The 25146-nt window shown below is 58.2% G+C and overlaps 1 protein-coding gene across 1 annotated transcript in view; it reads right to left on the bottom strand.

Moving 5' to 3' along the window:
- Nucleotides 1–3247: 3247 nt before the first annotated feature.
- The window catches only part of LAMC3 (laminin subunit gamma 3), a 43444-nt gene continuing 21545 nt past the window's right edge, over nt 3248–25146 (bottom strand). Inside the window, exons 12-28 of the mRNA XM_035016578.1 lie at nt 23129–23347; nt 21369–21557; nt 19890–20135; nt 18853–19006; nt 18022–18164; nt 17377–17555; nt 15901–16042; nt 14454–14659; nt 13990–14066; nt 13438–13572; nt 12189–12336; nt 11056–11205; nt 10798–10900; nt 8235–8434; nt 7521–7667; nt 7307–7406; nt 3248–4660 (exon numbers count right to left, since the gene is read on the bottom strand). Coding sequence (XP_034872469.1) covers nt 4410–4660; nt 7307–7406; nt 7521–7667; nt 8235–8434; nt 10798–10900; nt 11056–11205; nt 12189–12336; nt 13438–13572; nt 13990–14066; nt 14454–14659; nt 15901–16042; nt 17377–17555; nt 18022–18164; nt 18853–19006; nt 19890–20135; nt 21369–21557; nt 23129–23347 — 2789 coding nt within the window. The 3' untranslated portion in view covers nt 3248–4409. The remainder of the gene's footprint in view (nt 4661–7306; nt 7407–7520; nt 7668–8234; nt 8435–10797; nt 10901–11055; nt 11206–12188; nt 12337–13437; nt 13573–13989; nt 14067–14453; nt 14660–15900; nt 16043–17376; nt 17556–18021; nt 18165–18852; nt 19007–19889; nt 20136–21368; nt 21558–23128; nt 23348–25146) is intronic.

Below are 25146 nucleotides of genomic sequence, written 5' to 3' on the forward strand. Positions count from 1 at the left end.
GACGGAGGGGCGGAGGGATGGCGCGGGCGGCCGGACACACCCCTCCCGCCCTCCCCCCCACGCCCCCCCAGCCGCGGGCCCTCCCGCCCGGCCGCCGGCATCAAAGCGCCTATTATGCGGGACGCCGCGCCCGCCGCCCGCCCCTCTGCTGGAGGGCGCGGAAAATGCACGGCGCGGGGCTGCCCGGGACCTCCCCAGGCCCCTTACCCGCCCGGGGCCGCGGTGTCCTGAAAAGAAAGTGGGGACGATCTCAGGACGCACTTGGGGTGGCCTTAAGGATCAAATACGGTCCGGGCGGCAGCGAGCGAGCGCTGCACCAGCCGAAGCTGTTACGTTCCCGGGGCCCTTGGCGCCGCACGCACTTTGGAAGGCAGGCCGGCCTCCCCAACATTTACTTTTAACTCTTGAAAGAAAAATATGAAAACTTTCAGTGTTTTGTGTTTTGTTTTTTTTTTTTTTTTGGAGTTGGGGAAATGCATAATGACAAAGTGCCACGAAGACATTAGTGACACTTTAAATCAGAATGATTTGTGGTTTGTTAATAAAATCTATTTCTTGAGCACTCACTATGCATCAGGCACTTTGCTAGATCAGTACAGGATAGATTTATGTCGTTTAATTCTCAAAACTCCGTGAAATAGGACTTGGTGTCCCCATTTTACAGAAAAGAAAAGTCAGGAAGCTGAAGCCTGGGGGACAAGTCCACTGGGATGATAATAAGCCAAGCCTCCAACTCCTGGGGGGAGTGGGGCTTGGGGTGTAGGAACCAGGGACTAGTGACAGGGCGGTGATGAAGGCTCATGTCCAAACCAGGACATTTCTGAGAGTGAAGGGTGGCAGTCTTCATAATTATGCTGGCAGCCACAGGTACAAGCGGGAACTGTCCTGGGCAAACAGCACACCTGGTCACCAGTAATGCTCCCCCCCCCCCCCCCCACACACACAGTGTGTCCCTGGGGATTGGATCTGGGAAGTCTCCTTCTCCACAGACTTGCCTTCATCTTGCCCCCAGGATCGGGACCCTGGGGCCAGCTGGTCATCTATTCTGTGGTTGTCCCTGAGGGATGAAGTGGCCAGGCTGTCCCGAGGAAGGGGGCTGGACAGAATGGAATGTCCCGAGGTGGGCCAGTGGCAGGGCCGCAGCAGTTCAAGGCCTCACGTCCCCAGCACAGTGAGCACCTGCTTCCCCTAGGTTATTCCTCGATGCCCATCCACCCCTAGGGTTTGGGTCTGGCCAAGCTGTGTGACCTTGGGCAAGGCACCCGACTTGTTTGAGGCTCAGCATGCTGAGCTGCAGAATGGAGGAAGCAGCGTCTCTCACCAAGCAGGGGCTGTTATAACTTTTATGACTTTCAGGGTGGTTTGAGCAGAGAGTAAAAGCTTGCAGGGGAGAACTAGGAATTCTTAGGAATTACAACCCTTGGTTGATGGGAGACGTTCCATCTGGAGGCCAGATTAGGGACCTGACCTAGAATGGGGCCCTCATGACATACTTCCCAGTCCAGGCTCAGATGGCCTGTTGCCCTGGTCCGTGGCGGTGGTTGGCCGCCCCACCTTCCAGGGCTCAGCTGCTGGGCTGCATTGCTCGCCAGATGCTCGACAGCTGCCGCATTCCACGCAGCACAGCCCCACCTCTGGGGCCAGAGAGTGGCTCTGCCCACACCAGGCATGACCGGGACCGCATGAGTCACGAGATGTCAAGCCTGAGGTACGTCACCATGGAATGGAGAGGAGGCCCATTCTGCCTCCCCCCACCCCCCATTGGGATGCTGAGACTGGGCTTTGCTGAGCCCCACAGCTTGAGTGGATAGGGGCTTAATGCCAAGAGCAGGCATCAGAACGGCCGTGTACATCTATCAGCACAGAAACTGGGTGTTGGGGAAGAGGGGCCTGAGAGTGTCAGACCCTATCTATCCCAGGGGTCTTCAAACAACCTTGGTCTCCTTGTCACCACCTATACCAGACACCAATCATCGAACTCCCTGTGGAGCACCAGCCTCCTGCCCCTGTCCTTCCTCTCCTACCCACCAAGTCACTCCCTGGGTCATTGGTGTCCACCATGTCATACACACACGCACACGCCCTCACCCCCCATGGCCTTGGCTTTCAGGTTGTCTGTGGAGGAGCATGCCTCTTCTCTGAATGCTCTCCCCCAGTAGATCTGGAGAGGATCCAGATAAGCTTTCAGTATATGGCCTTGTACCCAGAGACTCCTGCTATTCTGACTTGGAGGGGGGCGGCTGGCTTAAGTTGGGTCTGTCTCTCTTGAGAGAAGGTAGAATCAGGGCAATTTCAAGCTTGTCTCTGCGTTTGACTGATGACATGGGACTGGGGCGGGGGGAACGTGGGCATCTTCTTCCATCAAGCTCAGGAAGAGCAAAGAAAGCTGCTCTGCAGGGAAAAAAAAGCAGCAAACACGGAGGGAGAAGCAGAGGCAGAGGCAGAGGGAAGGGGCAGGAGAGTCCCACCCCAGGCTGTCCAGAGGCTTGGCAGTCTTTCCCACCCCAGGATTCTAGGAGACCCTCCCATGTCCTCCCGATGAACTCCCCTTTTTAATTTAAACCAACTTGAAAGGGGTTCAGACTATGTGGCCAAGAGCTTAGACTGCACACGCTCCACAATCCATCCTACCCACACGACCTGGGTTTCTGGAGTGATCAGTGCTGGCCAGGCCCCCACTCTATGAACCCTGAGCTATTGCCCACCCTCCTGCCTGGAATGTTCCCTCTGTCTCCCCACCCTTTAAGTCCTGGCCCAAAGCCCTCCTTCTCCTCCTCCTCCTCATTGGCATCCCTCCCTGAGCCTTTCTGTGCTGGGGACACTTGATTTTGAATTCACCGTGTGGGGCCTCAGTGTCTCCAGCCCAAACCAGATGTCAGCTGAGGGCCCCTCACACTCCTCTAGGCTTTGCCTGACAAATCCCCTGGAGCAGAGGGGAGAGAGCAGGTGCCTGTGGTCATTGGACCCTAGCCAAGCCCTCCAGCCAGCCCAATGAGCTCTGCTTCTGCCACCTTCCTACTACTGCAGGTAGGCCAAGGCGGATCACTGAACATTCTTCCACCACTCCCCGGGTACTGGGTGTGCACACCCACATGCCAGGGTAGTGAGTCTGCACCCACAGCCAGGGCCCCTGCTGCCAACCAGCAGGAAAGGACCAAAGGCATTCCACCCAGCTAGTAAAGGGGTCCTTTATTTTCACATTTAACAGAACCGGTCCATGTTGCAGCCTGTCCCGCCCTGCCTGTGGCAAGAAAAGCCATGCAAGGGGTGGTGGGCTCCTGAAGCACGGGGCCCCGGTGCCGAGGGCCTGCTGCCGGCGGGAAGAGGGCCCCGGGGATGGGGAGGAGCTCCAGGAGGAAATGCCAGGAATCCTGGGCAGAGGCTGGTGGGGGGCCTGACCACAGGGGGAACTCCCCAGCAGGACAGGCTGGAGTGGCAGCCAGGCCTCCACACCCAGCAGGGGCCTCCCCTGTGGCAGGTGGGGCCACAGGGTCTCAGAGCCAGTGTCAGTCAGTCAAAGGCCGGCTAGGGTCTTGGGGTCCCAAAGAGGAGCTCCCCCAGGACCCTAGTCCCCCTGATCCACGCCCCCTCAGGCCCTTGAGGCCCAGCTCTCTGGCTAGGCCACAGGCTGAAAGGAGCACCGGGCCCAGGGCAGGCTATTCCCAGGGTCCCAAGACCAAGCATTCCACGAAGCCAGTGATAACCATGCAGGGGTGGGCCATCCTCCTGGCGGGCCGAGTAGGCTGCACCACAGCCCTCGAGGTCCCCGGGCCTCAGGTTCCTGAGACCCCCCCAGATTGCTGCTGAGGATCTTGCATCTCTTGGCCTGCCTGGTCCCTCAGCTGCGCGGAGCAGGTGATGGACGGGTGTCCCGGGATGTCCTGCAGCAGGACAGGGGGCAGTTCCGGGGCTGGGGGCTCTGGCTCTTGCTGAACCCATCCTGGATCTCTGCGGTTGGCCCCCCTCAGCCTCTCAGGCACCAGCTCTGCCTGGGTCCTCGCCTTCCGGAGCAAGAGTGAGTGTGGCCGTGCGGAGGGTATGTTAAAGCATCGGGGGGAGAGGGGTGCACAGCTGATGTGCGGTAACCGGCTGTGGACTGAGTGTACTGTGTGCACGCACGGGGGAGCCGGCATACGTGTGTGCATTATGCACACAGGCGTGTCCCCACAAGGTGCGCACGTAGGTGTTATCGACACTGGGCTGCGTGTGTTTATGCATCACGGCATGGGAGCACCTGCCCGGGTGAACTGTGCACGGACGCGGACTCTGGCGGTCCTGGACTCGGAAGGCTACGTGAGTATTCACTTGGGCTGGGTACGCAGCGCCTGCAGGACTGCACCTGTGTGGTGTGTGTTCCTGCCCCGGGCTAGGGCCATAGCGGCGGGGGGGTGGGGGCGCCTGGGGGGCCTTCACTGCCAGGTGGCACAGCTCTGGGGCAGGCTATGCAGAATGGCCTCCAGGTTCTGCTTGTCAGCACGGATCTCGGCGAGGTCGTTCTCGAAGCTCTGGATCTGCAGCTCCTGCTGCTCGGACTCCTGCTGCAACAGCCTCAGTTTCCCCTGCAGGGCCCCCGGCGGGCTCAGCTGCAGCCTCAGGCGCTCCAGGGCCCACTGGGTCTCGTTCAGGGCCTGGGCTGGGGCTTGATGGGTGTCCAGCGACTCTGCAGAGGGGCACGGACAGCCTCAGCACAGGCCAGGTCCCTGGCGGGCCCCAGAGCCTGTTCGGCCCCCACCCCCGAGAGCCTTGCCGGCCCAAACCTTCCAGGATTCTGACTGCCCACGATCCACCAGGAAAGCAAGGGACAGAGAAGGCAGTGTGCCTGGTCTGGACACCCCACTGGGTTCACATGAAGACTCTGGAACTTTCCCCCTAGGCAGCAGTGGGCAACTGTTCATTTTTGTTGTGGTTATTACTGTTATTGATAAAAGGGACACCCTGTGCGGGTCCTGAGCCCATTTCCTAAAGCCGTGTGTGCACACAGGGTCCCCACGATTCCTGCTGGCTCCAACATACGTGCCGCCTTGCCGAGAGCACACATTTACAGATGCCACGTGTGCCGAGACGTGGCCAGCCACTGGGGTAAAAAGAAGCGTCTCTGGCATTAGAATGAGGGCTGGGAGAGCAGATGGGGCGGGAAGGGCTGCTGGCCCTGTGAGCAGGCAGCAGGGTCTCGTCCTGGCCCAGCACGGGGTAACTCTGTTTCTTGGCGTTCAGTGTTTCCCAGAGCCTCTCCGAGCGTAAAACAAGGACGTGGGGCCCGGCGCTCACATTTGAACTTGGTGGTGGCGGTGGTGGTGGCATGGAATCCGCGGGCTGTCTCCCCCACCTGGCCCTTCTCACTTTGTCATTTAAGGGTGACATTCAACAGGAAGACAAGGTTCAGGGGCGCCTGGGTGGCTCAGTTGGTTAAGCGACTGCCTTCGGCTCAGGTCATGATCCTGGAGTCCCGGGATCGAGTCCCGCATCGGGCTCCCTGCCCGGCGGGGAGTCTGCTTCTCCCTCTGACCCTCCCCCATCTCGTGCTCTCTCTCTCTGTCTCATTCTCTCTCTCAAATAAATAAAAAAATTAAAATTAAAATTAAAAATTAAAAAAAAAAGGAAGACAAGGTTCAGCCAAGTGGGAGAGTAGTGGGGATGGGGAAGTAAGTTCTAAATGGCTTCTAATCCCACAGGATCCCACCGGGCCCAGGGCTCCCCCGAGCCCCAAATTTCCTGGGCAACGAAGGTGGGGGTTGGAGGGCAGGTAGTGGCAAGAGCTGAGGGCAGGGGTGGGGGGGACGTGGCAGGAAGAGGCATCGGGGAGCTGAGCCCTGCCGGCCTGGGCAGATCCCGCTCCCAGCAAAGACCTCCCGCACAGGGAAGTCCAAACCGCCTGGCCTTCAAGATTCAGGGTCAGGTTGCAGCCATACTCCGCCTGCCCCGCGGGGGCTCCCAGGCAGGGTCCTGCTGGGTGCTGCTCACGCCTGCGCCCCCAAGCCAAGCACAGCACATGAATAAATGACAACAGCCAGAGCAGGTTAGCCTCGCAGAGCGCCCGCCCCGGGCCGGGCACTGCGGCCAGTAGTCTGAGTCCTTGGCGTCGGGTACAGACCAGCGGCTACCAGTGGGCACCCCGAATCAACAGACCTGCGTGCGAACCTCAACTTCCCCACTGACTGGCCGTGGGGCCCTGGGCACATCGTTTAAACTCTCTGTGCCTCAGATTGCCTGTCTGCAAAATGGCAAGAGCAGGGAATTCTAGGAAATCACGTGCACGCGGAGCTTAGCGTGGGCCTGGCATGTGGACACAGTTCGGAACGCGGCGATTCTTCCCCTTATTAATAATAAGGGCACGTGCGTGCTGTTACGTAGGTGACCCTGAGGACGTGACACTAAGTGGCAGAAGCCAGTCACAGAAGGACACATACTGGGTGTGAGTCCACTGACGTGAGGTCCCTGCAGTGTCAGGTTCATAGAGACTGAAGAGAAGATGGGGGTGCCAGGGGCTGGGGGCAGCAGGGAGTTCATGTCTAATGGGCGCAGTGTTTCGGTTTGAGAAGAGAAGGTTCTGGAGATGGGTGGCAGGGACGGCTGCACAACAGTGTGAATGTACTTAATGCCACTGAAGTGGGTGCTTAAAGGTGGTTAAAATGGCCAATTTTGGGTTATGAGTATTTTACCACGATTTTTAAAAACGCATGCCTACTGTGCTCCCCCCACGCCCCCCGCTCTGAGGCCTCCAGGCCTTGCTGGGTGCTCTCCCACTCGTCTGAAACGTCTCTTTGCTGAGGCTCATCTCCATTCTTCCTCCTCCCTGGGAGCCGCGGCTCACTGACTCTCACCACACAGCGAGGAAAGCACTTTCTAAATTATGCTGGTGTTTACTCCCATTTTACAGATGAGGGAACCGAGGTTCAGGTTTTCCCAGGGTCTCACAGCCAGGGAAGGGAAAGCGCCGGACTTGAGTCTTGGTCTGATTCCAAACCAGCACCTGATTCTCAATGCCATCCTTGCTTCTGTGACATCCCCTCTCCTTCTCTAAAACCCTCAACCACTCAGGGCCCATCTGCTCCTGTGGTCCCTGCAGGTGTTCTGTCTGCTGAGTCTCCTCCCAGCCAAGCCCCCACCCCACCCCCGCCAGACTGGCGGCCCCTGGAGGCACACAGTGACACTAGCCCCACTTTGTACGGGGGCCTGGAGCTATTTCAAATGCTTGTGGCTGGGGATGAGGGACCGTGGGCAGCTGGGGGCGAGGAGGAAATCTTCTCTAGGACAGGGCCTCACAGAAGCTCGTGGGGGTGCTCCAGGGACCCAGGGGTCTCCTTACCCAGCCTGGCGAGCAGCTCCGACAAGACCTGGACGTCCTTCTCCAGGGAGGCGCGCGATTCCCAGATCTGCAGCTCCAAGGCGTTCAGCTCTGCACCCATCTGGGGCGGGAGGGAAAGCTTGAACGGGCTCCCTGCTGGCTCGGCTCCCTGCTGGCTCGGGGGCCAGCAGGAACTGGGAGTGTTGGGGGGGCGGGCCTTGGGACGCACACATACCAGCTCTGCTTCCTCCATCTCCTGTCTTCGGGCCTGTGAGGCTAGCACCTGCCGGGAGGTCTGTCGGAACGTCGCCCGCGTCTGGCTGGAGAGCCGGCCTGCCCGGCGGTGCTCCTGCTTGCCCTCCCGGAGCAAGGCCTTGGCGAGCTGGGGGGTGGGCAGCAGCAGAGGGAGAAGAGGGTGAATGGACTGAGTCCTTTCAGAGGTGAAGAGCACTGACGGCCATAATGCCAATCGTCAGTCGTCAGTATGAGCCCGGGATCATTCATTCATTCCACAAACACAGACCGGATGCTGGCTAGATGCACAGAGCCAGCGGGGGCCTAGAAGGAGGCACACGGATTAGCCTTTGGCCCCAATTAAAAAACAAGAGCCTGGAAGTTTGGGAGAGTAAAGCCAGGCTGACCTAGGTGAGAGTCCTGGTTATGTGACTTAAGTCACTAAACCGGGCTGGTCCTCGGGGTCTTCACCAGCGACAACAGTGACCTCTATTTCTTGAGGGATCGACAGGGTCACTTGCAGGACGCTCCAGGGCTTCGAGCCTGGGGCCCCCTGAGCCCTCGGTAAGTGCGGAGGGTTCAGCATGGGTTACATGGAAGGGGGCAGATCCGTAGGGACCACGTTTCACCTACAGAAGGGGCAGCTCTTCTAGAACAGTCCTCCCACAGGCCCAGAAGGCAGGGACGTCACTGTTGTCACACCCATGACCCTGACCTTAGCACTGTCTTTGGCCAACACCTCGGCTTCCCTGCCCTTCTTCTTGGCACTGGAAGAGACAGATGCTGCGTTCCCCAGCATTCTCTCCGCCTGCTTGGTCTTCTTTCTCAAGTCGGTGAGGAGCCTGCTCCTGACGATGCCTGCCTTCCTCCCCAGCATGGCCTGGTCCCTGGGCCGAGGAAACTGCCGCTTCATTCCTGCAAACCCGGGGGGGGGGGGGGCGGGCTGTGTCAGCAGGGCGGGCTCACCCCTCAGGAGCCTGCCAGGCAGGCGGTCACTGCCTCGGGCCCATAGTCGACGTGAGAGGAGCTTCTAGAGGCAGGAGATCTACGTGCAACCTTCTGAGGCTCATCTGGGAAACAAATAATGAGCGAGACGTACTGCTCGGTGAATTCAAGGATTCATATTATATTAGGATGTTTGTTAAAATCGCGAGACTGCATGGTTGGCCAATGCCTGGGCCAGGGGTGGGAATGGATGGGGAGCCCCAGCACGGTACCCAGCAGATCCATTCAGCTCTCTTTCTGTGTAGCCCCTATTTCTAAAAGGGCTTTGAAGTGGCTTATAGTGATAGGTAAGTCAACCACTGGACCATTAAAGTGAAAAACCAAGGGCCCTATGTAACTGGGGGGATGAGGAAGGGAAGAAGAGGAGTGGGGCGTACCAGAAAATTAGGATAATGACATTACAGCCGCTGAATGCTCTATTTACCTCTGAGCTTCCTAGCAGCCAAGACAAAAAGGGAAGTATTAAGATTTGCATAGGTTTTGCTACCTAATAAGAAGTAGCTTCCCTCTGTAAAGAAGAGAGACTTTTCCCTTTTCTTTCAGATATAATTTTAAGGGGAACTGGGAGTACTAACAATAGTCAAATTTTAAATGAATCAGGCCTTCTAAGGCAGAATATCACATAATTTTCCATGAAGATAATCAAGAAATTAGATCTACTTTGTTTCTTGTATACAAAATTGGTGTTTCTTAAAATGCACTCCGTGGAGTCCTAACTCTATGGGGTATTACTAAACATCAGGAGAAAACATCAAGTTTAATAAAGAGAACCGGGTTTCTCTATGGCAGGACTTCTCAGGGCCTTTACTATCGTAAGGTGCACACCGTATGGCCTCAAGAGGGCACTAGAGTAGCGACATTTCCTAAACTTATCTGAACACAAACACAACTGGTGGCAGAGCCTGTCTTGGGCTAGGGGCCCCAGGGCCACACCCTGGGGAAAGCTGCTCTATATTCACTCAGTGAATTTTCCTTTCATCCTGAATACCCACTGAGCACAGGCCAGCTGGTGGTGAGAGAGGGTGTCTCTGAAAAGGGGTAGGAATGGGGAAAAGAGCTTGGGGTTAGTGGTTTGAGAGGAGTCCTTGTGTGGACCACGGTACTGCACCAAGGGGGCAAATTTCCATGCAGTACATCCCACAGCGAGAAGGCGATACCTCGTGGGCTAGTGACCCCACATTGCTGGAAGCAGGGAAGCAGAGGGTGGAAGAGCCCCCTGCCGGGTGAGGGGGTTGCAGCAGATGGCTTTAGCAACCCTTACAATTTAATGTTCTAAAGTCCTAATGTTCTACCACTCAATCACGGAGTTTACATTTTCCTAAACGCTACTCAGAGATAAGTGCTCGCGGCTACGCCTTCCCCATCGGAAGCCCCCTGGCTGGTGGGTGGCCAGGCCTTCCGACTGCAGAGAAACCTAGAGAAAAGGAAGCCACCGACTAGCTCACCCTCTGCCCCAGAGGGCAGGGGTCCGTGGCTGCAGCCACATCTCTCAGCGGCAGCAGATGGAGTTGGGGAGGAAAGCTCTGGAACTGAGAGGACCACAGAGCCTGACTTCCAGTCTCAGACCCCAAGGGGCCTCTGGGGCTGCCAGTGTTCCTGCCTTACCCAGTTCACTGGGCAGAGCCACAGATAAAGAGTGAGGGGGCTTCTGTCTGGAGCACAGGGGACACCACAGAAGCCTGTTCTAGAGGGGACGCGGAGCTGGAGAATCCTAACACTGGATGGTTTCTATTACGCGCACCTCTGACCCAGGGATAGTTATCAATCCCTTTCCTTGGTCTACACATCTATAAAATGGGACCACTTATCCTTATTTTCCTAAGGCTCAAGGAGACCTGGACTGGCATCAACCCACACCCCTTTCTAAGGAGAAGTCTGTCTCCTTCCCCGTGGCCTCAGCTGAACCCTGGATCATGGCAGCCATTTGTACCAGGTGACAGGACCCCCCCGTCAGAGCAGACTAGACCAGGGATGGACGGCCGAGGGCACCAGAGTCTCTTGGCCCCGACTGGTTCTGCGTGTGGTCTGATGACTGACAGCCTCGTGGGTGAGACACCGGTGAGTGGTGTGTGAGGGAGAGACAAGCGGCCACGGGAGAGGTCCTGGTTGGGGGTGGGGGTGGGGAACAGGCTGCTCGGCTTATGCCCTCACAACTGGACTTCTGTCCCCTTCTTGTCCCCAGGGCCAAGCTGGCCTGGCTGAGGCAGGAGTCCGGGTGGCTGTCACGGACATGTGTACGTCAAGATGCCTCGGGTTCAGCAAGGCATGTGTACCTTCCAGGTCAGCCAGCAGGGTCCTGGCTCCGGTGACGGTCAGTGTGGCGGCCTGGACCGAGGAGGAAGCCTGGGTCAGGGCGGCTCCGGCCTCTTGGCGTAGCTGGAGAGAGAAGAGAGAAGCTGGGCAGGGGGTGCTGCAGGAGACAGGAGACACTGGAGGATGGGAAGAACAATTTCCGGTCTTTGCCCTCCCCTCCCCTGCATTCCCCCCCCCAACCCCGCCCCAGGTGCCTGCATCAAAGGACAGGAGCCCACCTGCGTGAGGGGCTCGGTCTTGTGCAGCACGGCCTGGGCGGTGGCCTGGAGGGTCCCGGCAGCCTCGGTGAGCCTGCGCTCTCTGGATGCGACTGTCTTCTCCAGGGCCTGCACCTTCAGGCTCAGGGCCCTGGCCTGGGACTTCTGAGGCTGCAGGGAGATGGTGGGCTCAGGCAGGGCCTGGCCGGAAGGTCGGAGGGGCAGATCATCTAGCGGGGCAGGAATGGCGGGGGCAGGGCTGCCTGTGGACCCCGGGAAGCGGAGGGGCCAGGGCAGGGGACGCCAGGTGGGGGACCCTGTCTCTATCCCAGCTCTACCAGTGACCAGAAGTGAGGCCTCCCTGACCTGCATCTCCTTCCCCAGGTCCACAATCTCAGCGGAAATCTTGGGGGCGAATGTACTTTCCTGACTTCAGAGAAGCAGAGCTGTTTAGGTACCGCACATCATCTAGCACCTTTGGCGGCTTCTGGGGCCACACTCAGGGTCAAGCCCGGTAACACCTGCATGGTACTCTTCATGTTCGGGGTGGGGGCAAGCAAGGACCCCAAACAAGCAGCTTCAGGCAGGTCAGGTTTTGCCCCAAATCTATTTGTAGAAGCTCAGTCTCTTCCTTAAAGTGCAGTTTCTGAGTTCTGGGATTTCAGGATTACTGAGCAGACGCGACGGAGCTGATTTATCCAGGGGGCCCACAAGCACTAGGGCCACCTTGCACATTACTCATGAATCCTCGCCCGGCCCCCGTGGACGCAGCCCTAGGATAACCTAATGGGTGAGTTCTATCTGACAGAGGACCTAACTGAAGCACAGGGGGGGAAAGTCTTTGGCCCAGGTCACAGATCTGGAGGGGGGGAGCTGGGGTTTGATCCCACGCCTGTCTGGTGCCTTTGTTAATGCTGCTTCGGCGAACTGCGTGGCTTCGCTAGATCATCACAACCAACAACGAAGACCGGCCGAGCGCTAACTCTGCCAGGCGGGCGCTCCGCCAAGCCACGGAGGTGGATTATCTTGTTTTAATCGACCGCCATCTAGTTAAAAATAAGCCCCATGATCTGCCCGAACCCGGGCTGCACCGGTTTCCCAGCTGCCGCTTTCTCCCACCCCTACCCCATGCCGAGCTCCGGGGCCGGGCTGACCTGTGCCGCGGGGGTGGCCAGCGAGGCCAGGCGCGGGGCTGCGTCTGCACCGTCTCGCCGCACAGCGGCCAGCACCCTCTCGGCCTCGGGCTGCGCCTCTGCCAAAGCTGTGCCCAGCGCCTTCCGGGCTGCCTGGACCTCCTGGTACCTGAGAGGAGACAGCAGAGGTGGCTTGCAGGGCACAGGGCACAGGGCAATCCTTCCCTGTGGCTGCCCCCCACCCCCCGCCACAGCCCCCCGCCAGAGCCCTCTTCAGGGTCCGCACCCAGCAGCTGGCCTCAGAAACTGGCCGCTGCTCGGCCTCGTTCACATGAATGGAAGAGGCAGTGGAGACACCACATTCTTGTTTCTTCATTCATTCCATTCAAGCACTTTTTTCTGAAGGGCCTTGCCCTTGGTTTCCACCCAAGAGTCATCTGTTTTGCAAATGTTGGGAGCCTCCGGCTGAGTTATTAAGTGGAAAGTGCCTGGTGCTGGGGAAGGGACGGAAGCCCAGGCCCTGGTCTTGGCTATGCCCTCGGGTGACCTTGGGCATGCCGCTCTCCAGATAAATGGAGAGCCCTGGGCTGCGTGATCGCTCTGAGGCCCCTTTAGCTCCAAGGGGCTGTAGTCAACCCCATAGAACAGTTCTCTGTGCCGTCCAGCTGATCACACCCTCCCCGTCCATCTCCACCAGGGGCACGGACCTCTCCCCACTTGTCAGAGAGGCCCTGCCCCCACCCCTGCCCCAGGAGCGGGTCATGTGACCTCACCCCACTCATGCTAGTTGGCTGGGGGCGGGCCACCTGACTGGAGGTGGGCCAATTAGATTCTCTCATCTAGGAAGTCAACTTGGGACTTTTGAGAACTCGCTGGGTCTCTCCTGACCCTTTGACTACGGAGGAGAGAAGAGGGTCACCCAGGGAAACAGAGGCCAAGCTGGAAGCTGGTGCCTGAGAGGAATTGCCTGGGGACCGGGGGCGGGGCGGGGGGGGGTGCCGCCTGGGATGGGGCTGGGGGATGCGGCAGGGGTGAGAGAGGGAGGTGCTGCTCTGGATCTTCCTGGTTCAGGCCCTCGTCCCTTCTCTCCAGAGGCTGAGCTGTACCCCCAGGCAAAGTGGGCCCAAGACCTCAGATATCCTTCCCACCCCTACACAAAGAACGTCAGGACGTGGGAAGGAAGCCAGTTCTGGAACCAGCAGCCTGCCACCAGGCCCCATCAGCTGCAGGAGGCCAGTTCAAGCTTCTACCCACACCCGGGAGGCCTCACCTGTCCTCCAGTTCCCGCCGGGCCTGCAAGGCCACTCTGCCCTCCACCAGACTCCAGAGAAGCACGTAACTGGCGTTGGAGGCGACCAGGGCCCTCCGAGCAGTGGCCTCAATCTTGGCACTAGTGTCCCTGTGGCTGTATGGAAAAGCCCACCTGACAGTCACCAACAGCTCATACAGAAGGGGGCCTATGCCCGAACCCACACCTCCCACCACGTGGGCCTCCCACCAACCCAAACAGAGTCCAGTCCGGAGGGCCAGGCTCCTCTCCTCCCTCCGCCCCATACACAGCGAGTGTATTCCTGTTACATAGAGTTTATGGCTGTTGTCCTGGCATAATGATCCATCAGGTCTTTTAGCACACATAAAGCCTCAGTTTGGACAATGATGATATGGTCACCCTAATAAAGCCATCACAGAAGAGAGTGGTCAGGACAGCCTGGGTCTGAATCCAGGCAGGGGGACACCTGTGAGGCTGACCCTAACCCCAGAACCCCCTTGAAAAAGGGCTGGGCTCCCTTCTGGACCAGGCTCCCAGGGCTTAGGGTCTCACCTCCTGGCGAGGGCACGGGCCTCTGTGGCCAGGTGGCTCCAGGTGGTGGGCTGGCCGGGCCCTTCCTGAGGAATCACCTTTGGAGAAGAGAGGGAGAGGAAAAACTGATGGCCATCCCTGAAGGGCAAGGACCTCATTTGGTTAAATTACTGGGAGAACAAACTATGCCAGTTATTTTATAAATGCTATATAAAGGCTCAAAGTCAGCACCCAGTGAGCAGAGCCCTGGAACGTGGAAATGACAGAAATGACACCCACCACCCATTCGATGGGCATTCACTGTCCACCTGGAACATGCCTTGTTCTATGTAGACATGATCCCACTGAGTCAGCACAAGGGGCACTGTGTGACCCCCATTCTGCAGATGAGGAAACGGAGCCTCTCCAAAGAAGCACACCCCAGGCCACCAGATAGATCACCAGGTGAGCCCAGGGCGGGTGGTGGGGAGGGGCCCCTGGGGTACCAGAGATTTGAGGATGATGGCTGCCTGCAGAATCTCTTCTTCCGAGGACTCCAGCGCTGCATCGAGCTCTGCCAGCTGGATGCAGGGCTTCTCTGCTCGGGCCTGGGCACAGTGGGCACTCCTGCTCAGTGCCCGCAGCTGCTCCCGGGAAGCCTTCACCGCATCCTCAAGGCCTGTCACCTCCTCCAGGAAGGCCTCCCGGGCTCCTGCATGAAGCCCACAAAGTCCAGGGGTCACAGAGCAATTGAGATTTCACAATGAAGCGCCTGCCTTCGGGGACCCCCATCTGTGCCCTGCACTCTGCCTGGGCACAGCTGAACTCCATCACCAGAGCTAAGCACCACCACCAGTCAGTTCCAAGGGAAGAGCCTCGCCATTTTACAGATGCAAATGCTGAGGCCCAGAAGAGGCCAATCACAACCCAAGGCCTCCCACACCAGAAGTCAGCCACAGTCAAGAGGCTTAGAAGGAATCCAGACCTGCTAGAGCCACAACAAGCAATTCCTGAACCTGAGACCGCAGAAACGCCCCCGCCTCGAGTCAGCTCTGTGACCTGCAGTGTGGCTCAGTATGGGCTTTTTTTTTTTTTAAAGATTTTATTTATTTATTTGAGAGAGAGAGAGAGCATGAGAGGGGGGAGGGTCAGAAGGAGAAGCAGACTCCCTGCTGAGCAGGGAGCCCGATGCGGGACTCGATCCCGGGACCCGATCCCGGGACCCGGGGATCAGGACCTGAGCCGAAGGCAGATGCTTAACCGACTCAGCCGCCCAGGTGCCCCTACTATGGGGTTCTTAACACAGAGCATCTGGAAGCTCCCTATTCTGATAATGAGTGTTGCTAACAGGAGCTCAGCTTACCTATGTCTGGCTGCTAAATGAGCATAGATGCTTATGAACATGAAATTATACAGAAGAATCAATTCACTTTCAAGGTTCCCTAAATTGCAGGGTCCCAAGGCCAGATTCCACCTGGCTCTAATAACAGCTTTTCCCCCCTCATTCAGTCATTTATTTTCTATGCTGGGGAGTGAGCAATATGGCCAACAGTCAAGACAGCAGAAACGTTACCTGTTCAGCACCTGGGACAGCACCTCAATGATTATTTGTTGCATGCGTGAATCATTGAATGAACTCAGCCCGTCGCCACTGAGCTTGTGGTCTGGGTGGGGCATGGGGCTAGCCCGCTATCGTCAGAGACTAATATTAATAAGGTTACAAAGCACAACTGGGTGGGGGAAATTGAAGGAAAGATCTAGGGGGAGATGAGACTGTCATGGGATGAGCCCACGTAGTTGTGGAGGTCAGACAGGCTCTCCCAGAAAGTGACTTCTTCTAGGACCAAGCCCTCAGAGCCTTCGAAGCATCCTGAGAGCAGACCGAAGGGCTCCCAGGGATGTGTCTGACCAGCCAGACATCCCGTTGTCTCCCACTCTGCTCTCTCACTCTACCTTGCAGCAGGTGGTGGCCCTGGTAGACATCCCCCCGTGGGGCCTCTCCCTGCAGAATGTGCAGTGGTTCCCAGGGCGGGCCACAGTCAGACCCCTGCAGCCACCCCTCCATCAGGGTCAGCCTGGCCTTCAGCTTGGCAGCCTGGAGGAGTCAGGAAAAGAAGGGTGTGTGAGGCTGGTGGCCTGGAAGTCTGGTCTGGGCACCTCCCCCTGGCTTCTGCCTGGCCTTCCCTCCCCAATGGTTCCCTTCTCCCATCTCATCCTGGGCGCCAAAGCTGAGGACACTGCAGACCTTGGAGAACCAGCCTTGCCCACCCCTTCCTCCTTCCGTTCCCTTTCCTTCTCACACCCATGACCCCTGCTGCCATTCAGCCGACCGCATCTCTGTTCCACTTAGAGAAGGACAAGAAGGTAATCCCCAGGAGAATTTGTCCTACTATATTGCCACAGATCAGGTGCACCTGGATACCTGTTGGCCTAGTGAGCGCGCCATGCAGTGCCTCCTAGCGCTGCTCTTTTAATCACACGAACAATAACTGCGTTTACAGAGCACGTGCTAGGAGCCAGCCATTAATGCCCACTGGCCACGCACCTGCTCGTGTTCACCCTGTAACCACCCTAAGGGCCAGGGGATGCAGGTCCCGAGCCCTCTCTTTAATTCCAAAAGTCCAGAATGCTCTGAAAGACCATGAGGCTTTCCAGTTCTTATTTGATGGCAAAATCCAGGTTAAAAAAAAAATTCTAAACTCACTGGGAAGCAAAACTGTTCTGAATGAGGCTGTTTGTGGCCCTTATTTATTTGTTTGGTGTGACTATTCGCCTGTTTTCCCACAGACACATCACTGGGTTTGACTGCAGGGACTGGCCCAGGCACTGCTTGGGGGCAGGTTATGCTCAGTGCCCATCATTGTATCTTTCTAGAGTACCATCACTCTGATGGCTGGCCTCCCCGGTCTCAGGAAAGGGGTTGCAGGTCTATGTCCACTGTGGAATAGAGAGAGAATAAAGAGAGACACTGAAACTTACCAAAGCTGTTACCTGCTAATGGGGACAACGAATGGGGCTGGGGAGGGGAACCCCAGAGCTCATGCTCCTTGACCCCTGCACCACCCCTGCTCAAAATTCTACTTGTGTCCTAGCATGGGCATGGCCCTCCTCCTGACCCTCCCCACAAAGGGCCATCTATGGTCTCATCCCCCCTGAACTTCAGAAAGTATGAGACGTGGGCCTGGGTGCTCGGGCGGGACAGCTGGTGCAAGGCACTGTTCTCCTATCTGCTCAGGAGCCAGGGACAGGCAGAGGTGAGGGCTGAGCAGGGCTGGCATTGGCCCGATGGCTGGGTGGGCACAGGGGGAAGGTGACCAGTGGCCCCAGAAGGCCTGAGAGCCGGCGGTGAGCAGGCATTTCCCGGTGCCCAGCACAGAGTTGGTGCTCACGGGAGGGGGTGTGAAGTGATGGGAGGTAGGGCAGGCTCACCTCCTCCTTCACCAGAGCATAGCAGGACGGGCACTCCTGACAGCATGTGCCGCCAGCTGTGAGGAAGAAGTTGTCCTGACAGCGGTCACACTTGTAGCCCACGAAGCCGGGCTTGCACACGCACGTGCCGTTCTTGTGGCATTGGGCCGAGGCGGCGCCCAACGGGGAGCACCTGCAGGCTGAGGGAACCGGGGCAGATGGCATCCCCCCCAATCGGAACCCCCAGGGCCCCTGCATGCTCACACCTGGATGCTCCAGACCCCCCAGGGCCAGCTCAACTACACTCCTGGGTCCTTCCCGGGACACTGAGTCAGAAGGTCAGAGGCGGTGACTGACTTGTTTCAGTGTCCCTGGGTCTGAGAAGCAGCCATGTTTAGGAACGGCCAGGCAGTCCAGCTGTGCGAATACGGACGCTGAGGCCCAGAGAGGTGACTCGATGACCCCAGCACACGGGAACTGAGCAGTGGAGCCTGGGGCTAGATTTTTGGTCCCCTACGCTCTCTTCACATTTCTACGGCCGCTTTTAGAAGATAGGCCTGCAGCTAATCTTCCCTTCTCTGCCACATGGCTGGCATCCCCGTGGCTCCTGTCCAGAAACCTCAGACCCCACCCTCCGGGCAGCCGGGAAGCACCCGGCCTCCTCACCCCGGCAGCCCTTGATGGAGAAGCCGAAGAAACCCAGCTGGCATCTGTCGCAGGCCTGGCCCTCAACCCCGGGGCGACAGGGGCACTGCCCAGTCTCGGGGTGGCACCGGTCCTCCTGGGAGCCCAGCGGGTGACACTTGCAGCTAGGATGGGGAAGGAACCCGGGTCGGAGACCAGCTCTGAGCCGCTCCCCACCCAGCCTCGGCTGGCTGCAGCCCACGAGGGGCCTCCGGATCACACTCTCTACCCACGAGGCCCCATCGCCACGTGGCCGTGGCTACACATCCAACAGCTTTCCCCGAGCTGTGTCCTGGGAAGCATGTCTCACAAAAAAGCTACCCCCACCCCCCAAATAAGGCTATGGGGACTGACAAATCTTGCAGATTATGCCCCTCTGTTGGAAAGTCACAACGCAATTAGCATATTAAAGGCACTGAGGAGTCTTGCAAGGAAGAAGCCTGTTTGCTGCACTGGGCATTTCCTCGGGGTCCTCCGCTGCTCCCTAAAGACACTGTCTAAGGTGCTGCTCTGGCCAAAAGGGCCACAGAGCTGCAGCGTCACTGAGCGGGGAATCAGAGACCATACCGGCCCTCTGCCCACCCGGACGTCCCTCAGGGTTGGTTTTGGCCTGCGTCCTGGGCTGGCAGGGCCACGAGTCTGACCCCCCAAGGGACCATTCCTTTGTCCCCCTCTGGGGCAGGGCACAGTGTCCCTGGCGGTGGGCCTGGGATGACACATTCTAAGCCAGGCCCCCCTCTGGGGGCTCCCCGGGACTTCTTCCATCCTGCAGACACACCCGGGGAAGGGCACCCGCAGCCTCACCCCACTCACCTCTGGCAGCCCCTCCCGGGCTGGAGGTCATAGAAGCCGGGGCTGCAGCGGCCACAGTCCCGTCCCGTAACGTGAGGCAGGCAGGGGCACTGGCCGGTCTCCGGATCGCAGGCTCTCTGCTCACTGATTGAGCCCTCGGGGTGGCAGCTACAGGCTGGGAATGGAAGCAGAAACGGTGTTGGGGAGCCACACAGATCATTGACTCAACCTTTGGGGGTCCAGGAGAAGATGGGGAGCCCACGGGGATGCCTCACATTCAACACAGACTACTAAGCTTTTTCTGGAAAAAGGCTCTAGGGCCGGGCTCAACTCTCACCCCATTTCCTATGTCCTTGGAGAGACAGCCTAGAATCCTCATGGCTGCAGATGGTTCTTCTGAACCTGCCTTGAACCCCAGCCGGCTGGGGAGAACGCCAGAGACCAGGCCAGGGAGTCACGGGTGGACCCGGGTGCCCACCGTTTTGGGTCACTTGACCCTGATCTCCTGGGCTCCACAGAGTGAGAGGCCGACTTCCTCACATGATGAAAGGGCTCTGGAGCAAGTAAGTTTGGGGGAAATGCTGGGCTTCTCCCTCCAGCACTTCTGGAGGCCTTCCACGGGCCGAGGCACACCATGGCCCTCTGAGCGGGGACAGGGGGCTGAGTGCTAACCCAGGCTGGGGAGAGGAATAGCCTGCTGGAAGCCCAGGGGCAGCACAAACATGATGGGTGCTGTCTGCCACGGAGGACAGTCGTAGGCGCTAACTGCGGGGCTTACCTTACCTCATAAGGACTAAATTATCAAGGCAAAAAAAAAAAAAAAAAATCACAGGATCGACATTGATTAGATCGAAGCTGAGAGAGACCTTGACCTTGGACGAGAGCAAACTCCTAGACCTTCCAGACAATGAGAGCAAACTCCTAGACCTTCCAGACAAGGGGACAGAGAAGGTGAGGAATCTGCCTGAGGTTGCACAGCTCCCCCAAGCTGCGGGCTGGGTCTGGTGGAGAGGGGCCCCCGCCCTGCCCCACCCGCGGGGCGGAGGGTGGGTGCTCACGCGTGCATCTGTCTGCGGGCCGAGGGGCCAGGGCGCTCCCGTAGAAGCCGTCCTGACAGTGTTCGCAGTGGGCACCTGTCGTGTGGTGCAGGCAACGCAGGCAGTGGCCAGACAGGGGGTCGCAGTTGCCCACGGCGTTGGGGTCCACGTTCCCACTGCACTGGCACCGCAGGCAGGGCTGGGGAGCCCCAGAGAGCCCCAGAGGGTCTCCAAAGTAGCCGTCATCACAGAGCTCACAGCGCCGCCCTGGGGGAGGGAGACGGCTGTGTGTGGAGGAGCAGGCACGAGGCCCGAGGCACGTGGCACACGAGGCTGCCGGGTCCCCAGGCGGGGAGGGCGGGCGTCCCTCGGGCCTCCCTGTGCAGCCGAGCATGGGCTCCGGGGCCAGGGCCCAGCTCAGCCATCAGTGGGCTGTGTGGTCTTGGGCAAGCCCCTGTGCCTCCCTGAACTCGGGCTCCTCGTCTGCAAGGAGGGGACTATAATGGCAGCACCTCCAAGGGCTTGGTGAGGTAAGTGCTCAGCTCCTGGCACCTGCTAAGTGCTCAGCAGCAGGGGCTGTCCCCGCCTAGTCCATGTCGTCACCCTCCTCAGCACCACAGCCACCATCCTCTTCCTCAGCAAGGCCCGCAGGATGCTGGCGTGGTGAAGGCGGGGGCTGGTGCCCACCCGGGCACCCCTCCCAGGGGGTTGTTCCCTCCGTGCACTGCAGCGCCCTGCTCCCCCAAAGTCCTCCCTCAGGTGCAGCTCGGCCTGGGCCAGACTGAACTTCTACAACTGTCCACACCCACCGGAGGGGGCTCCCCTCACGTCTGTAGACTGGGGGGAGCCAGAAAATGTGGGGAAGGTTAGGGAGCGGAGGCACAGCATGATGGCAGGGTGGGGTGCAGGGTCCCCAGGTGGGACCTGGCTCTGTCAGGTCTTGGGGCCCCTGCCCCGCCCCCCTCCTGCAGCTGGCTGTGGGGAGCTGCTTCCAGAGCAGAGCGCTCCCCAGCAAAGCAGGCACTTGACAGGACCGACGTAATGGCCAGTCCTGAGGCAGCCAGTCACCACACATACAGTCAGATGTCTGAGAACCTTGGCAACATTATGTCAATGCTCGCACTCACTCTGACAAATAAATAAATAATCTTTAAAAAAAGTAAAAGCTGAAAGTTTAATTAGAGGTTCTCGACCTTAACCGTGTATCAGAATTAGCCAGAGCACTTGTTACGCATATAGATTCTCAGGGTCCATCTCGAGCTACTAATCAGACTCTATGGGGCCAGGGCCCAGAAGGGCATTTTCAAAAGCTCTCCTGGACATGCTCAACCACTCAAGTTCTGCCAGGAACCCACAGCAGCCCGGGGTCCTGGCCGTGTTCTGAGAGGTCAGGCCTGCCACTCCTAAGCTAGGCCCTCCCCCATCGGTCACACTCCAAACCCAGAACCCCACTCCTGGAGCCCAGGACAGAGGCAGGGCCCCCGGGCACGAGCCACTCACCTCTCTGGCCCAAGGGGCAGTGGGTACACACCACCTCCCTGCTCTCTGGGATGACTGTGCAGGCCGACCGTCCGGGGCATGGGCAGGGCTGACAGTCGTCAGCCTGGCCTGCGAAGGGGTTGCCATAGAAACCTGGCAAGCAGCGCTCACAGGACGGGCCCTCGGTGTGGTGGCCGCACAGGCAGATCCCTGAGGGGAAAGACAAGCACCTGGTTAGGACCACCTGAGCCCAGAATGCTCCAGAGACGGGGGCATCTTGGTGGGAGAGGTCACAGAGCACATCCCCAGCAGAACTGAGGTGGGAACCTTCCAAGGCGGGAGCCGCACAGCCTGGGGAGAACAAGTCTCCCACTTGCTGACCGTGTGGAGCTGTGGAAACCATCTAACACCCTGTGCCTCAGTGACCTGCAAGATGGACACAACAAGGGCTCTGGCCTCGAGGGTTTTCGTCAGGATGCAGCTAGAGTGCCCTGCACAGTCCCCGGCTCACAGAATGATCCAGGACTGTTATCGTTGGTATTCTGTATTCCAAAACCTATCAGCGACCCAACAGGTGGCACATCCGTGTCTACACTTACGGGTTTCCTGCCCCTTCCTCTGTGTTCTCTTAACCTCAGGGGCCAAAAGCAAGAGTGACACAGACCCAGGAGTCTGTTCCTGACAGGAGTTTGCAAGGAGGCTCCCCGTGTATGGGGTCTGCGGGTTCCCGGAGGCGGCCTGGTCTTAGAGAACAGACCCCGCCCCCACTCGTTGCTCATGCTGGGGGATGGTGCAAACCCCCTTCTCCAGCACCTGGAGTCCGATCAGACCCTGTGCCCTGGGGAAGGGAGGCACCACGGCCAGGGACTGAGGGAGGAGCCCCGCTGAGAAGGGCTCAGTGACGCAAGACCACCGCTTCCAGGAGGCCCGGCGGCACCCAATGGGGTGAGGGGAATAGAGGGACTTCAGGGTGGCGAATCCAGGGGGGACCATCATGTCTGTGCTGCTTTCCGCTGGTCTCTGCCTCGGCCCACACCCCCGCGCTCACTCCTCTTCCTATCCAGTTTGAGCAGCTGTGGTCTCGCTGCCCATCTGACGGGTGAGGACCTGCCCAAATGGAGCAGGAGGTCACGGGGTGGCGAAGGGCTCCGAGGGGTGACGGACGGCCGTGCATCGCGCTTCCTCGGGAGGGGCCGCCTGGAGCAGTGCACGGAAGCATGGGGAGGCCTCATCTGGGCTCGATTAGTGATGCCTGCCTCGGCCCAAACTGGAGGAGCCCCTGATGGGTAGTGTGTGTCTGTCCGGGCTAGCTAGTCTGCTGATTCCCAGGCTGCTGTCCTTTGTCCGCTCCAGTGCAGGCATTACCCTTCTCAGAGACCCCCCACCTGCTCCAGGAGGGCAGCAGGAGGGCCTGGGTGTGGAGAGAGGCCCCACCCAGCAGCTCCTGCCTGGTGACCTCGCTCGAGGGCTCTCTGCGTTTCCTTGGCTGCAAGTGGGGAAGACCTGCCGGCAGTGAACTTGTGGCAGGAGCAGCTCTGCCACCGACTTGCCGAGCGGCCTCCCTGCGCGTTGGGCCCCTCACCTGAAAGATGGGACGCTAACGGCAGGAGTTGACGGTATAGTATAGAGAGAGGTCCCAGCATGGGGAGGAACCTGATGACACCATTTCATGGGTATTGCTCTTGGTGATCACTCGCACATGCGCACCGCTGACCCTGCTCAGGTCATCGGCTGTGCTGGGTACAGCCCAGGGGGCTTGTGGATGGGGTGCGAGGACTCACCTGTGTGGGGGTCACAGGTGCCATGCTGGTTGCAGGTGCAGGGGACACAGTTGGCATAGGGACCCCCCAGTGGTGTCTCCCTCTTGTATCCGGGAGCACAGGATTCACAGAACTGGCCTGTGTACCCCTCGGGACATGAGCAGGTCTCCACCCAGGAGGCTGGCGGGGAGAGCCCCCGCTGGGCGGATATGAGCCGGACCTCGGTCAGGAACACCTGGCCTGCAGAACGAGGATAGAGAGGAAGAGAGTTATGGGCACACATTCCCGCCCCCCCCAAGACCTTCCTATTCACATACGTAACAGGCAAAGGGAGGGTTATTGGCCCACATACAGAAAGGCAGTCTATGAGTCAATTGCAATTTTAAAAAAACAAAGGACAAAGGAAAAATAAGGTAATTTTCAGAACAAAAAATGGATATGGCTGGGAATTTTATGGAAAGACATTCATTCTCATGGGTTATTAAAGATACGCAAATTTAAACAAGGAGGATACCATTCACGCCCCTCAGATGGGTAAGCATTTAAAGATCAATGACAGGAGGGGTGCCTGGGTGGCTCAGTCAGTTAAGCATCTGTCTTCGGCTCAGGGAGAAGCAGACTCCCCACTGAGCGTGGAACCTGACACAGGGCTTGATCATGGTCATGATCTTGGGGTCCTGGGATCGAGCCCCCTGGCAGTTTCCACGCTCAGTGGGGAGTCTATTTCTCCCTCTCCCTCTGATCCTCCCTCAGCTCATGCTCTCTCTCTCAAAATAAATAAATAAAATCTTTAAAAATAAATAAAGATCAATGACAGGGAAAGATGGTGTGAGGAACTCATGGGTTCTGTTTCTTTCTTTTTTTTTTTTAAAGATTTTATTTATTTAAGAGGGAGAGTGAGTGAGAGAAAGAGAGCACGAGGAGGGGGAGGAGCAGAGTGAGAGGGAGAAGCAGACTCCCCGCTGAGCAGGTAGCCGGCCCCAGGGACGTGGGGCTTGATCCCAGGACTCGGAGATCATGACCTGAGCCAAGGGCAGACACTTAATTGAGGGTTCTGTTACTAGTGAAGCAAGAGAGCCCCTATCAGACCAACCTTCCTCCAGAAAACTAGAATCTTAGGGCAAAATATAACAATGATCCGTCAACCCTGAAGAAGAACCAGAGCAGGTAGACAGTGGAGGAGGGTGGACACATGCCCTGAGAACATAGATTGGTACAGCCTTTCTGTAAGACAATCTGGCAGCGGGTATCAAAACTTAAAATGTGCCCTCTTTGACCTAACACCAAACATTTCCATTTTGAGGAATCGATGCTACAGACAGACTTGCACAAGGAGACAAAGACCTTTCTATGGAGCTCTTCCCTGTTCTCTGCAGCAATGTTTGCATAGTGAAAAACCAGAAACTGCTTCAATGTCTAGGAATAGGGGGATGGTTGAAACTTTAGGGAGCATCTATGCCATGGAATGATACGCGGTGGACGGACAACCAGCCTTTTCTATGTGTAAGACAAGTAATGGCCTCCAAGACACACTATTCGCTGAAAAAAAAGCAATTGCATGGAGAGAGATAGCCCAGAACATCATCAGTGGGAAGAGGAGGTCTGGGGCTGCTGGGGGGGCGGGGAGAGGGACGGTCGGTATGCCCACCTGCCTCTCCAATTTGCCCCAGCACCCAGCACGGGCCCGGTCTAAGTAGGTGCTTTGTGAACATCTGTTAACTGAAGGGTGAGTGAGTGGCAGAAATGAAATTCCTGCAGGAAGGCTCAGCAGGGTGACCTGGGGATCAGGGAGGCTTTGGGGAGCAGGGGCAAGGATGATGGAGTTGAAGCTCCAAAGAGAACGAGGGAGCTGAGGCAGGAGGGGCTGGGTTACAACCCCCAAGCCTGGACTCGAAGGGGCCCCAGAAGTCAAGGTTCTCAAAAGTAGCCAATCACCCCCCTAGAAGCAAATCTGTGGCTGTTTTGGTTGTCACAACGATGGGGAGACAAGGACCAGGGCTATCAGACACCCTGACATGAGCAGAACCTCCCCCCCGGGA

This window comes from Mirounga leonina, unplaced genomic scaffold (assembly GCF_011800145.1).
Source record: "Mirounga leonina isolate KUSES-001 unplaced genomic scaffold, KU_Mleo_1.0 Mir_170, whole genome shotgun sequence".
In the NCBI taxonomy this organism is placed as follows: Eukaryota; Metazoa; Chordata; class Mammalia; order Carnivora; family Phocidae; genus Mirounga; species Mirounga leonina.